The 13,510-nt window shown below is 42.8% G+C and overlaps 1 protein-coding gene across 1 annotated transcript in view; it reads left to right on the forward strand.

Moving 5' to 3' along the window:
• SDC2 (syndecan 2) overlaps positions 1–10,342 on the forward strand; it is a 95,680-nt gene extending 85,338 nt beyond the window's left edge. The window contains exons 3-5 of the mRNA XM_021688258.2: positions 3,575–3,708; positions 7,822–7,957; positions 8,873–10,342. Of these exons, the coding sequence (XP_021543933.1) occupies positions 3,575–3,708; positions 7,822–7,957; positions 8,873–9,036 (434 nt within the window). The 3' untranslated portion in view covers positions 9,037–10,342. The remainder of the gene's footprint in view (positions 1–3,574; positions 3,709–7,821; positions 7,958–8,872) is intronic.
• The last annotated feature ends 3,168 nt before the right edge of the window (positions 10,343–13,510 follow it).

The following is a 13,510-nucleotide window of genomic DNA, read 5'->3' on the forward strand; positions in this document are numbered from 1 at the left end:
ACTTGCCTCAGACCATACTGTCGGAGAGTAATAGCGCTGGGGCGAGGGCTGGGGAGTCGGACTTGAGAGTGTGTTCCTTTTTGCTCCTTTGTTGACCTGCCTCCTGTGTCATAATATGTCACTCTAGGATTAGGGTGCCCTGCCTAGCTGATGCCCGGTCCCAGCTGGAAACTGGGATTCCCCAGGGTTTGGGCCAGTGTTCCCTCTGTCCTCACTCCTATCTTAGCCACCTAGTGGAAAAGCAAATGGACCAGAGGTAAACGGCCAGGGGCCCAGAGGGTACTTCCCAGGTGAGGAGATGGGGCCATGCTATTTGTGTGGACTCAAGAATGGACATTAATGAATATGAACACTCCAGGCATTCACTGAATGCCACACATCACGCCATGTTCTTAGGGCAGAGAGATGAGAAGGGCTTGGTCCCTGTCTTCGAAGAACCAAGAGACAGAGAAATGCAGAAATGAGAAAAAATAATTGTACCACCATGTCATGAGTGACATAATATGGTAAAGTGCTGTACAACAAAAATTTGAGAGTGAAACGTAGAGTTCTGGTTAAAAATGGTAGATGGAACACACATATTTTCCAATGCCCAACTAAGCTGTCAATAAAGGAATTGTCCTTAAACTCACAAGGACACCTAAAACAGTAGAGGAGACCAAAGCCATGATGTTTTGAAGGCTGGGAAGCAGATAGTCTTGTAGTGGAGAGAGGGGATGACGTTGATCCTGAGCAAGGTGGTGTGAGCAGCAGTTTCCCAGGTGGAAAAAGGCTCCGGGGTGGGATGTCTCAGGCCAGGGGAAACAATGAGAAGCTCACAAGTCAGGGATGCCAGAGATGTGATCCAGGGGGCTCCCAGGTCTCTGGTTTGGGCAAGGGGGGGACCATCTATTTGAATAAAGATGATGACAAATACAGTAGAAGAACCACCCGAGGCAGATCACTCCCCTGTCTCTGATGGAAGAAGTCTAGCTTGAGGGAATTTTCGACCTTACAAAAATCTCCCCTTTCTCACAACAGATCCCCCTACTTTGGTGATTCATATTTGTAACTGGTATGAATGAAGGGGGTCTTGAAAGCCCTTAATGGAAAATTTTCATTTGGCATTGGCAAAAATCTTTTGTAAGGAAATGATTCATTGTAGGAATAAATCAAGCATATTATATGGTAAGACTTTGATAGAAAATCAGGTGGGCTGATATAAAAGAGCAGTGTGTTTCTGGAGCCGTCATTATTCGTGACATATTTACATACACTGTTTTGTGTGTACCGTGCTTTCTAATATCTATCACATGCAGACCTCGGAGAATTAGTATCACTGTTTTACACGTGAAGACCCTAAGTTTCAAGCATTCCTCGCCCAAGGTCACACAGCTAAATATGCCAGAACCAGTACTAGGTTTATTTTTAATGCCAAATCCCGTATTTATTTCACGACTTACCCTATGATTTCTTCCCCGTATGATGAGTGTATGTGCTAAAGTTAAAGGAGATAGTTGATAGAATAAAATATTTTAAAATGTGACATTAAACAGAAACAAGGGCTCTTGCCCTGTCTCCAGCACGTTACCTCTTGTGAACTGCTTGTTACGTGACCGGGCTTCTGTGAGGAACTTGGAGGTATTCATTACTCGTTCCTGTCTGAGGAAGCGGGTTAGTTTGAGGTACAGAGTTTTGAGTTTATTTGAGTTGTTACACATTTGACAAATGATCACCTTAAAAAGAATGTTGTATTTGAACGTCAGAAATTCTCAAATGCTATTCCGGTCAAAAGGCAAAAACAAAACAAAATGGTGCCCAGGTCGCAGTTGGTGGTTAGTCACTCTTTGAACAAACACTGGATCAGAGCCTGTATGTGCTGGGGAGTCTGTTAGGCACTCAGAGAGGCCGGAGCCTTACGGAGTTTCCAGTCCCATGTGTGGCGGGGGTGGGGGTGGGGAGGGGACTTCAGTCAATAGCCTACAAATAAACATGATTACAAATCTGTGGTAAATGTACTTAGGCTCAGAAAGGTAGTACTAAAAAGCCATTTAACAGAGGACCCTGACATAATATAGAAGGGAGGATGAGATGAGTGCAATTTGCAAATCGTTGTGCTGAGGTCTGGAGGTGAATTAGGAATTAGCCAGGTGAAGGCTTCTGGCAGGACATCAGGGGACAGATGAGAGGGGAAAATGATGCTCAAGGAAGCTGGAACGGTGGTTCAGGGCTGGACCATGCAGGGCTGGGCTGAGACATTTTCTATTTATCTCAGGAGCAGTGGGGTACCATTGTAATGGTTTTAAATAGGAGGATGATGGGGGTCGCAGCCGGTTTGTGGGCAGTGAACTGAGAGGGGGCTCTCAGGAAGAAGGCAGGTCTGGTGGCTTGTGGACAGATTACGGTGGCCTGGATGAGGCTGGTGGCCCTGGAACTGTGGAAAAGTGTTAGAGCGAAGACCTATTAAAGTAAAATCAGAACTGAGGTGATGGATTCAAGGTGGGGGTAAGGAAGAAGTCAGGGTTGTGATTTATAGGAATGGAAGGTTCTGTTCACTGCCAGGTAACACAGGACGACAACCAGGTTTGTAGGCGGACAGGGAGGGAGATTGTGAGCTCTGTTTTGAACATGTGAGAGGTGCATAGTACCTTTGAGTCCTTTGAGTGAGAATGTCAAGCCAGCCAGTGGATATGTAGGTCTCAATTTCAGAGGAGTGGTTAAGCTAATGATATAAACATAGGTTTCATTTGTATTTAGATGGTAATTGAAACCAGGAGTGTAGGCGAGGGAGAAAAGGTAGAGTAAGAAGCAGCCTAGGGCAGAACCTTAAGGAACTCTGATATTTTTGCATCAGGGTGGAAAGAGAATGAGCCTGCAAAGGAGACCTAGAAGTAGCCCAAGAGGTGAGGGGGAAAACTGGGAAGTCAAAGTGTTAGAAGCCCAAAGATAGTATATGAAGAAGGAGATGATCATTAACCAGTGTCCGGTGGTGCGAGGAGGTTCCATTAGATGACGACCACTCAGGAAAATGCCTCTGGATATGGCAGTGTGGAGGACATTGGTGACCTCATTAACTAACATCACCGATAGCATGATGACAGGGGAAATCTGACTAGAGGGAGGCCAGCAGAGTGGATTGCTGGTGAGGACCTACCAGGCCACTGGAAAAATCTGGCTATAAAAGAGAGGAGAGAGGCGGCAGCAGATCCCCTCAGAGAAGAAAGGGTCTGCTGTGGGAGAGTCTGCCTTTCTTGTCATTGTGTCGTGTTTTAAAGTGGGAAGTGTAGCATGTTTCAGCATAGGAAAGGAAGAAATCTTGTGAGCAGGAGAGATTTGAGCATGGAAGTGAAAGAAAGGGTCCTCGAGAGCATTGAGGATAGTATTACAGAAAATGCCAGGCTGCCCACAGATCCACTCTGAAATCCCCTCATCGTGTGAAAACTGTGGGAAGGTTAGTGTGGGGTTCTTGGGGAGCAGGTAGTTTGAAAGCCCCTGGCCTTGTCAGTGTCCACCCCGCACAGCGCCCTCTGCTCATAGAGAAACGTGTGTTGGGATTCCTGTGCTCAGCTCACCTTCGCTTGTTTTTTTTCCCCAGGAGCGGATGAGGACATAGAGAGCCCAGAGCTGACAACATCCCGACCACTTCCAAAGATAGGGTTCACTAGTGCTGTTCCAAAAGTGGAAACCACGACACTGAAGATACAGAACAAGATACCTGCTCAGACGAAGGTGTGTTTGTTTTGCATTGCGTTAGCGGGTCCTCGTAAATGCTTTTTAAAATTGCACAGATTGTTCCTTTTGAGAAGCCCCCTTCAAAAATGATGTGAGGACACATGGTCTTCTCATTATATTGCCGTAAATGGCTATTCCTTACTCTTTTGATCGTTTTGACATTTACCCACCTGCTACTTTTTTGTTGTTAAATAGACTGTTTTTCAGAGCAGTTTTAGGTTCATGGCAAAACTGAGGGGGACGTCCAGAGAGCTCCCATAGGCCCCCTGCTCCCACACGTGCACAGCCTCCCCTCTGTCCGCATCCGCACCAGAGTGGTACGTTTGTTACAACCAGTGAAGCTACGCTGACACGGTATTATTACCCGGAGTCCATAGTTCCCCTTAGGGCTCACTCATGGTGTTGTACATCCTGTGGGTTCTGACAAATGTACGATGACATGTATCTGCCATTGTAGCCTCGTACAGAGTGTTTCCACTGCCCTAAAAGCCCTCCGTGTGCTGCCTACTCATCTCTCCCGCCCCCCACCCCCAGCAAGTACTGATCTTTTTACTGTCCTCATAGTTTGGCTTTTCCAGAATGTCATACAATTAGAACCATACAGTATGTAGCCTTTTGAGATTGGCTTTTTTCTCTGAGCGATATTCATGTAAGGTTCCTCCACGTCTCTTCCTAGCTCGGTAGGTCATTCTTCCTACTACTTTTATCACCCAGACCTAGCTTCTATACGGATATCATTCAGAGGATGCTCCTTCTCTAAGGAGCTCACAGCCCAGTTAAGAAGCAAGACATTTTCTGTTTATTTGGGCTTCAGCCAAGAAAATTTGTTTTCATTTCATAAAGAATTTGTTCTGAGTTAAAACCATTGTGAACTTTACACATGCTGGAACAGGTAATGGAATAAGGACACTCCAGGTACCTGTCTCATTATTTCTGAACGTTTTCTCAGGCCTATCATCAGTGGCCTACAGACTTTGGCCTCTTATAGTGATAATGATGCACGTGGTTACATCCCAATATAGTCATTTTGAGAGCTGAGTTATTAAGAAATAAGGTCTTCGGATTTAGAACACAGCAAAACTACTAGCTAGTGAAAACTATGAGACTGGTGGTTTTGGCCTTATAATTATTATATTGTAATTAGTTGACCACTCGCTACCAGGTAAGCTATTTAAGTTGGAAAATGCATATGAAAGTCTGAAGAAGGGGCACCTGGGTGGCTCAGTGCATTAGGTGTCTGGCTAATGATTTTGGCTCAGGTCATGATCTCTCCCTGGGATCGAGCCCCGCATCAGGCTCCATGCTCGTCATGGAGTCTGCTTGTCCCTCTTCCTCTGCCCCTCCCCCTGCTCCATGCGCTCTCCCTTGCGCACACCATCCTAAATAAATAAAATCTTAAAAAAAAAAAAAAAGTCTGAAGAAGGCCTAGGCTTTAAATCCTGCATCTGGTCAAATTTCTTAGCTTCTCTGAGCCGTTCCTCTTGGGTCCTTGAGAAGAAGAAATGTGGGTGCATATAGCATGGCACCTGAGACTTAGGAAGCATTCTCTAAGCCTCCAGTGAATTTGGTTAGAGCCGTAGAGCCCAAGGCAATTCACCAAATGAGCGTGTGTAACTGCAGTTGGAGACGTTGTCCGTGGTCCCGGGGTAGCAGGCTGCTTACGAAAACCTAGAAACGCAGGTGTCCCCTTTGAGAGCTCACCCATCTGTTGGTCAGAAGTAAGATGCTGCCAAGCTTTTGTAGGAGACAGGATGCGGAAGGCCGCCTCCTGTCCATAGTGCCAGGTCTTCCCTGGAGGAAGAGGTGCCCCCCTGCAGCTAGGAACACATGGGGGCTTCCCACGCTTTGTTTTCCTCCCCTTGTCAAAGTGTGTTTGTTTTCCCTCCCAGCCCCAAGGTGCCCCCAGAGCATGTGAAAGGAGAGGCAGGACAGAGCTGGATACATTTCTGCAGATGCGGAAGGGCCATGTTCAATCCTCTCCAGCCTGGAGTGCGCTCTGCAGGATTAAGACGGGGCAGTTACTGGGGTGGCAGACTGACTTCCCGGGCCAGGTGATCGGAAAAAAGGAGAAGGTCTCTGAACCCTGAGGCAGACGTACCTAGCATGTGGGGGTAGGTAGAAGAAATGTGGGTGGTAGCTGCTCCATAAACGTATGAAGTTGAATGAATGGAAGAAGGATGGGAGAAGGGGAGAAGTGAGAAGTAACTGGTGTGCGTCATGATGTTAGGATGGGGAGAGGGTCCTCAGAGTGTGTGTGCCAGTTACCCAGTGTGGCTGTTGAAAGATGCATCTGGCGTTACCACAGTTTTATTTGACTGCTTGTCGTGACTGAATCTCTCGAAGTCGGTGACCATCAAGACCCGCTAGCTTGAGGCAGGAAACTCCATTTTGGCTTTCAATGGTAAAGAGTTGTATCCTAAGCAAAACCTAATTTGAGAGTAGAGTTCTGGTCAGTCGACAGGAATGGATTGAAACTTGATTTAAATTTTTAAAAAATTGGCTTCAAGGAAGTGATTGTGTCAGATCTAGATAAAGAAGATAGATGTTTGGCAGATGAGCTCAGAAATTAAGAATCCCCAAACATTTTAACATATTTATATTCCTAGTATCATTTGTATTCAATGGAGTCCTCATTCATCTCTTCATGAGAGGTTTATTAAATGCTACTCATCATGTGTCAAACATTATTCTAGGTACTGATAATGATAATATTGATAGTGAATATTATTAATAAGTGATTTAATTTTCTGTCTTATAGTTACATGGTGGTACAACTAAATTAAACGTTGCCTCTAGGCTATCTTTAATGTAGACTGCTTTCGAATGGGTCTCTCAGTGGTATTAGTGTCCCTGTCACAGATATCCCATCTAGTTTGTTGTAAATTTATGGGACAAAAATAAAAAGAACACAGTTGTTGGTTGAAGCAGAGCATCGCTCACAATCTTTTACTTCCGATACATTTCCAAGGCATCCAAACAACCAGACGTGGATGTGACAGATCTTTAAATGACTTCATTTAATCATCTATGGTGCCTTTTTGTAATTTCATTTTGCACATATATACAAGGGTTGAGATATTTCAGATTAGCTCCATACTGTAGAAATAATTCTTCTTAGTCAAACCCCTGCTTCTATACAAGAAAGCGTTTCAATGTAAAGAATGAATGTTCCATCCAGAGCACCTGGAAGCTTGTGCACTGATGGACTGTCCCTATTAGTCCATGGTGTCCCCAGCTCTGTGGAGACCTCCTGTCCCCACACCCACAGACCCCTGAAATGCAGATCAGAAGGTAAGTCAGAGGGAATTGTGTCAGGTCTCACGAATGATTATAGAGACTCAAAAAATCTGAGGGGAATTCATGAGGTTTGTCATAATAATGTGTGGTTGGGGTTAATGCTCACCGGAGATGAGCTTCTGAGAGTTACCACCTTGGATTTGTGCTTTAGAATTGTGGAAAACCCAAGAACCTCAGAATGCCCTTCGTTAAACGGAGGTAGACACCAAGGTGCAGGAAAGTGGTATGACTCGGTCAGGGTCACACAGGAGCTGCTTAGAGAGCCCAGACCCCTGAAGTTCTAGTTCAGGGTTCATTGAAGTTGTAAGAGTGAGTAGGGAGAGGGGAGCATTGCTGACTAAGTCTGGAGGGCTACTCCCCAGAGTTGGTAGCAGGAAGAGCCCTTGGAGAACACCTGGAGAGAAGGCCTGAAAGGAAGCTGCCATCACAGTGCCCCGTGTAGCAAAGAGCTGAGTAAGGAGTAAGTAAGGAGAATTGGGACCATGTTCTTGGGTTGGTGCAGCCAGAAAGAGCTAGAGCCTGAAGTCAGAGGAGTGGTGAGAAAACAGAGCTTATGAAGTGTCACCTAAAACAACCTAACCATGTCATCTGGATTATCATGAACTCACTAAGCAGCCATCTTGCCTCTACCTATGATGGTATTCTACAAAACCATGGACAACGTGGCTCCATCCTAGGACTCGCCCCTTGGTGTAAACTTCACAATTATTTCCCAAACTCATTGTTGGAAAACAATAAACCTTGGAATATACTTCTGTTTTCTCTTCTTTCTAGCACATTAAAAAAGATCTTTATAATCTTTTCCCTTATCAGTCACCTGAAGAAATTGATAAGGAAAAAGTTCATCTCTCTGACTCAGAAAGGAAAATGGACCCAGCTGAAGACGATACAAATGTGTATACTGAGAAGCACTCAGACAATCTGTTTAAACGAACAGAAGTCCTGGCAGGTGAGTAGCCCAGAGGGGGCCTGGTGGGAGGGTCCTTAAATAGACCTTGCTTGGCTAAGTGATATTCAGAGATACAGGCCAAGCTTGCTGAATGTCACCTTCCTGCCGAGAGCAGGAAGAATGAGAGCCTGTCTCATTCCAGAGTGAGAGACAAGAGTTAGGCAAATGTTCTTTATTTTCTCTCCACTCCCTCATCCTACCACTTGGTACAAGAAGAGGAAAGTTAGGATCTGAGTTGGTCCAGAACAACTGGGTGGTGGGGGGGGTAGGGTGGGATGTGAAGCTCAATTCATCCAGCTCCCAAGTCATCCTGATATCAAAATAAACTTGAGAAGGAAAAGTCCTTTATGGGGGGGAGGGCAGTTGATGCAAATAACGCCCAAGGCATTAAGGATGCTATCTCTGATTGTAACTTATCTGATGAAAGCAGTCACCATTTGATTTTAAAGGGGAAGATTTGTGCGATTTAAGAACACTTAGTCCTTGAAAGGATAGTCCCAAAGCCAAGACTAGAAAGGACATTTGTTTGCTTTTTTTCATATTTACCCTTACAAAACTTGTCACTTCTATCGTGTTTTGTGCCTTCACTGAAAAAGCAATTAGAAGATTAGACATGAATTGTGAGAAAACTAAAGAATTTTAAAGTAAGGAATTAGGTGAGGCCCCAGCCAGATTTTTCTTATTGAGGCTTTTGACTGATATTATTAATTCTAATCAAAGAAAGTACTGTACCTTCCTCGGGAATGTCAGATTTGGGTAATTACCTGGTTGCCTCATCGAATCCAGTTTTTAAGTGTTTTGGGGTTTTGCAAATGGAGCCTTTTATAAAGGTGTAAATAGATGGGGCTCGACAAAGTTAATTTCTGCAGTCCTTGAATCTCTCCTGAAAGTAATCTTCCTTTTGGCGTGTTTCAGCTGTCATTGCTGGCGGAGTTATCGGCTTTCTCTTTGCAATTTTCCTTATCCTGCTGTTGGTGTATCGCATGAGAAAGAAGGATGAAGGAAGTTACGACCTTGGAGAACGCAAACCATCCAGTGCTGCTTATCAGAAGGCACCTACTAAGGAGTTTTATGCATGAAACTCCCACTTAGTGTCTCTATTTATGAGATCACTGAACTTTTAAAAATAAAGCTTTTGCATAGAATAATGAAGATCTTTGTTTTTTGTTTTTTTTCATTGAAGAGCCATTCTGGCCCTTTAGTGATAAAATCCCATTGTATTTAAAACTTTTCATGTATTTCTTTAGAACGACATAAAATTAAAATAACATCTGCAGTGTTCTGTGAATAGCAGTGGCAAAATATTATGTTATGAAAACCCTCTGTGTTCATGGAATCGGCTTAAACTTTTATGCGCAAATACAAAATGATTGTTTTTATCCTATGGTTCAGAGATGAAAGCTGTTTAATTTGTGTCCGCATGTCTCCGATTGACCTTACCAAGTTGGTCTTACTTTGTTAATTTATCTGTTGTTCCCTCTCCTCTGCTCGTCCCTCTTGTCCCCTTGAAAACAAAACTCTATGCCTTTTTGTAGCTGTTATGGTGCAATTTGTCTTTGGATAATTCAGATAATGGTAATTTAGTGTATATGTGATTTTCAAATATGTAAACTTTAACCTCCACTTTGTATAAATTTTTAAGTGTCAGACTATCCATTTTACACTTGCTTTGTTTTTCATCACCTGTAGCTTCAGGCAGATTTGCAATAGCAAATTAATGTGTAAAATTGGATTATTACCACAAAACTGTTCAGTCATAGCTATCTAATCAGATCTTCTTTTGGGAGGATTTGATGTGAGTTACTGACAAGCCTCAGCAAACCCAAAGATGCTAACAGTATTTTGAGAAGTTGCTGCAGATTCCTTTGGCCACTGTATTTGTTAATTTCTTGCAATTTGAAGGTACGAGTAGGGGTTTAAGGAAAAATCAGTTTTTGTTCTTAAAAATGCATTTAAGTTGTAAACGTCTTTTTAAGCCTTTGAAGTGCCTATGATTCTATGTAACTCGTTGCAGACTGATGTTAATGAGTATATATAACAGTTTAAAAAAAAAGTTGGTATTTTATAAGCACAGACAATTCTAATGGTAACTTTTGTAGTCTTACAAATAGACATCAACTGTAATTTGGGAACATAAAAACTACTGAATAAATCATGTGGCCTAATATTGAAAATGTCACTGTTATAAATTTTGTACATTTTCGATCAAATGTACATCTCCCCTTTGCAAATGACCATCTGCTCTTGAGGATGATGTGGGTTTGATTTCTGAGTGTTCCGTAGTGTCTGTAAATCAAAACCAAAGAGCTCATCGATGAGGCTGTTTATTACCAGACTCACTTCTGAATTGGCCAGAGGAAATCTGAATGTATCCTCCTGCCTGTGTTTGGGGGTAGACATTGGAAGACTGCCAGGGAGGGAATTGTGAAGTTGGCAACCTTTGTAGGCTAGCTGATGGCAACGTTGAAAGGGATGCCTGCTTTTGCAAATAACTCTTGGGAGGATAAATTCCAAAGAACTGAAGGGGATTTTCCTGATGTCAGTATCTAAGGTTTTGTCCTGTAGACCGAATGAAGACTGATGTACCTTGGAAACTCTGCTCCAAATCTCTCCTGAAGCTTCACTGAAGAACCAATAGGTGGAATGCCATCGTTCACACTGTAGGGAAGGAAAGCAGGGCAGGGTGGCTCTGTGCACTAAAAGGAGGGCCCCACTGCTGAGGATTGAAATTGCTGGAAAGCAGGAGTGCCTGAGGAGGAGATGGAAGTCTGAGGGTACCCTGCCTGGCTATTTCCTTCTAACAACATTGCCTTTTCTGTTTTCACCATAAACTTTGTTTTAATGTGTGAGCCGCCAAAGTAGGAAAAAGACCGCAAAAACAGCAACCCTTTCAATACATAATGTACTTTTAATAAAGTATGAATACTTCATTTAGAGAACATTCCCTGGAATTGTCACATAACTCATTAAAAAAAAAAAATTTAAGCAGCACTCGGAACAGTGTTTACTTAAATTCTTAATGGCCTTAATTCTCAAATTCCTGTCCCATCACTTACAGAGTCAATCCACTTTGGGGTGATTAAGAGGAAGTTCTAGCACCTTCTAAAGTTGCACAATATCCCTCGATTACAGAGGTTAAGAATGTAGTGGGTATACCTCTAACTGTGGAAAGCATAGTGAAATTAAGTTCATAGAATTAACTGCTTGGAATATCCATGCCAAGAAAAGAAAGTTTCTGGCAAATATTTTGTCACTGCTGTAAAGCAAAATATTTGTTAAAGTGCCAAAATAAAGTGTCATGCTGAAAGTAAAAAAAAAAAATTGTATAGACTGACATCCAGTTTTCTTCAACTCTATGTTTTCTGCTTAGTTTTTGTTTTTTGTTTTTAAGATGCAGTTACTAGTACTACAAGAAGTATTAGTAATGATTACCGAATTCAGGAAAATTTTGGTAAAATATAAACATTAAAGCCAATGTGAAAATTTACTGTTACCTTAACCACATGTAAATGATTTCCTTTGTGTGAATATGGCTTTGTGTTTGAAAGACTTGCAGTATTCAAACTGCCCCATTTTCAGTGGATGGGGAAAGTGGGATGAGCTCATGGTGTGGCGTTTTTAAGTTTTAGCTGCAGGTGCATAGTACCTGAATTTCGGGATTAGGACCTGGTTAATAAAATTGAATTTAGGTTGGACAAGATAGCAGAAATTGCCATCTTACTCACATTAAAAGTTGATAGTTTCGGATCGAATGTTTGGTGAAATGGTCCTTTCTGCAAAGTAGACAAAAGATTCTTGCTTACTGAAGGTATAGTCTCTTTGTATAGGGTCTAGGAGACTAAGCTAAATAAGTAGAACATAATTACCTTACTCTGGTTTCCCGAAGGAACTTGAATGTCCTGCAAAGGGTGCTGGGTCCTGCAAAAACGGGCAGTTTTTAGGAGCTTACTTCTTCAGTGTCCTAGAGATTTTGAAAACTTAGGGAAAGTTTTTAAGTGAGGAGCAAAAATATAAAACCTAAAAATATTGCAGGGTGAATTTTATGACAACAATCATCTTTACAACTCTATTATAATTATGTAATGGATGGTAGAAAAAAATTTTAATACATTTGGTTTTAAAAGGCAATGACTTTAAGCAACATAATCTCTAACTTGAATTTCTAAAGTTCTAAACCTCTGGCAGACATCAGTGAGACCTGAAGAAGTTTTCAATTAAAATTAACCAAGCCAGATGATAAATGTAGTCTGAATTGAGTAACCACGAAGGTATTTTCAGTGCTGATATTTTATTACAATAGTGAAAGTTGAGATTTGGCTATTTCTGGGAAATCTGCTTGAGCAGGCATGGAAAACTTTATTTTTTTATTTTTTAAAGATTTTATTTATTTGAGAGAGAGAGCACAAGCCAGAGGTAAAGGCAGATGGAGAAGCAAACTCCCCACTGAGCAGGAAGCCTGACCTAGGACCCTGAGATCATGACCTGAGCCAAAGGCAGACACTTAACCGACTGAGCCACCCAGGTGCCCTGGCATGGGAAGCTTTAAAAAGAATGAAAAACTGTGCTACATAGAGGTAAAAATATCAAAATGAATTTTGTCCCACTCTGTCTCCTAATTTTGGGCAAATTCACTCTTAGATTTCTCATTCTAAGATTTCATTCCTTTTTGTTTATCTGTTGCATATGATTTCTGGCAAGGATTTTTCTGACCAAGGCATCCCGGTGGCTTTGGGAGCAACTTGGTTTCCTGTGAATTAGCTGGAAGGGTATATGTGACCCAAGCAATAATTCTAACCCACAAATGGAGTGAAGCTATAAGCTTTGGTCTTTCTGATGTATGAGCACAAGATTCATTTATTCTAGTCACCTTGGCAAAGTAGCATTCAAGCAACAAATGTATGTGCAAGGCATCGGAGGTTTAATCAGCAGATACTTGCCTACTGAGTATGCACCGGGCACTCTTCTAGAAGCTGGGGGTGTAGTGATGAGCTAGAGAGAGCTCCTGCTCTCGTGGGGTTTGGAGAGGGGTGCGTAGACTCTGAAACAAAACTAGCAAGTAGGAATTGCCAGTTGGTAGGAATTTCCATGATGGATATCATGCAGGATGATGTAAGGGACTGAAGGACTGTGGGCCCAGCTAGGCTAGGTACGCTGCGGTAACAACCTCACAATCTCAGCAACTCGCACCAGCAAAGGATTTATGTCTTACTCATGCCACGTGTCCGTCGGTTGGCAGAGTTCTGCTGTGAAGAATTGTCCTCAGCCCCAGTCTCTGGTCAGTGGAGTACCTGTTAACTGGAACACTGCCGGTCACTGTGAAAGAAGGAAAATCATGGTAAGCAAACAGTGGCTCTAAGGCTTCTACACAGTAGTAACATATCTTACTTTCCACCCACACTTCATTTGCCAGAGCAAGTCACGTGGCCACACCTGACTTCCAGTGTGCAGAGAGGTGCGAGCCTACTTGTGCTGTAGGGAGAGAGATGGCACACTTGGGAACAGCTACACTTAACTACATACAGCCTGGTCAGGAAAGATCTCTGAGAGGGTAAG

The sequence above is a fragment of the Neomonachus schauinslandi genome, chromosome 4 (assembly GCF_002201575.2).
Source record: "Neomonachus schauinslandi chromosome 4, ASM220157v2, whole genome shotgun sequence".
Lineage (NCBI taxonomy): Eukaryota > Metazoa > Chordata > Mammalia > Carnivora > Phocidae > Neomonachus > Neomonachus schauinslandi.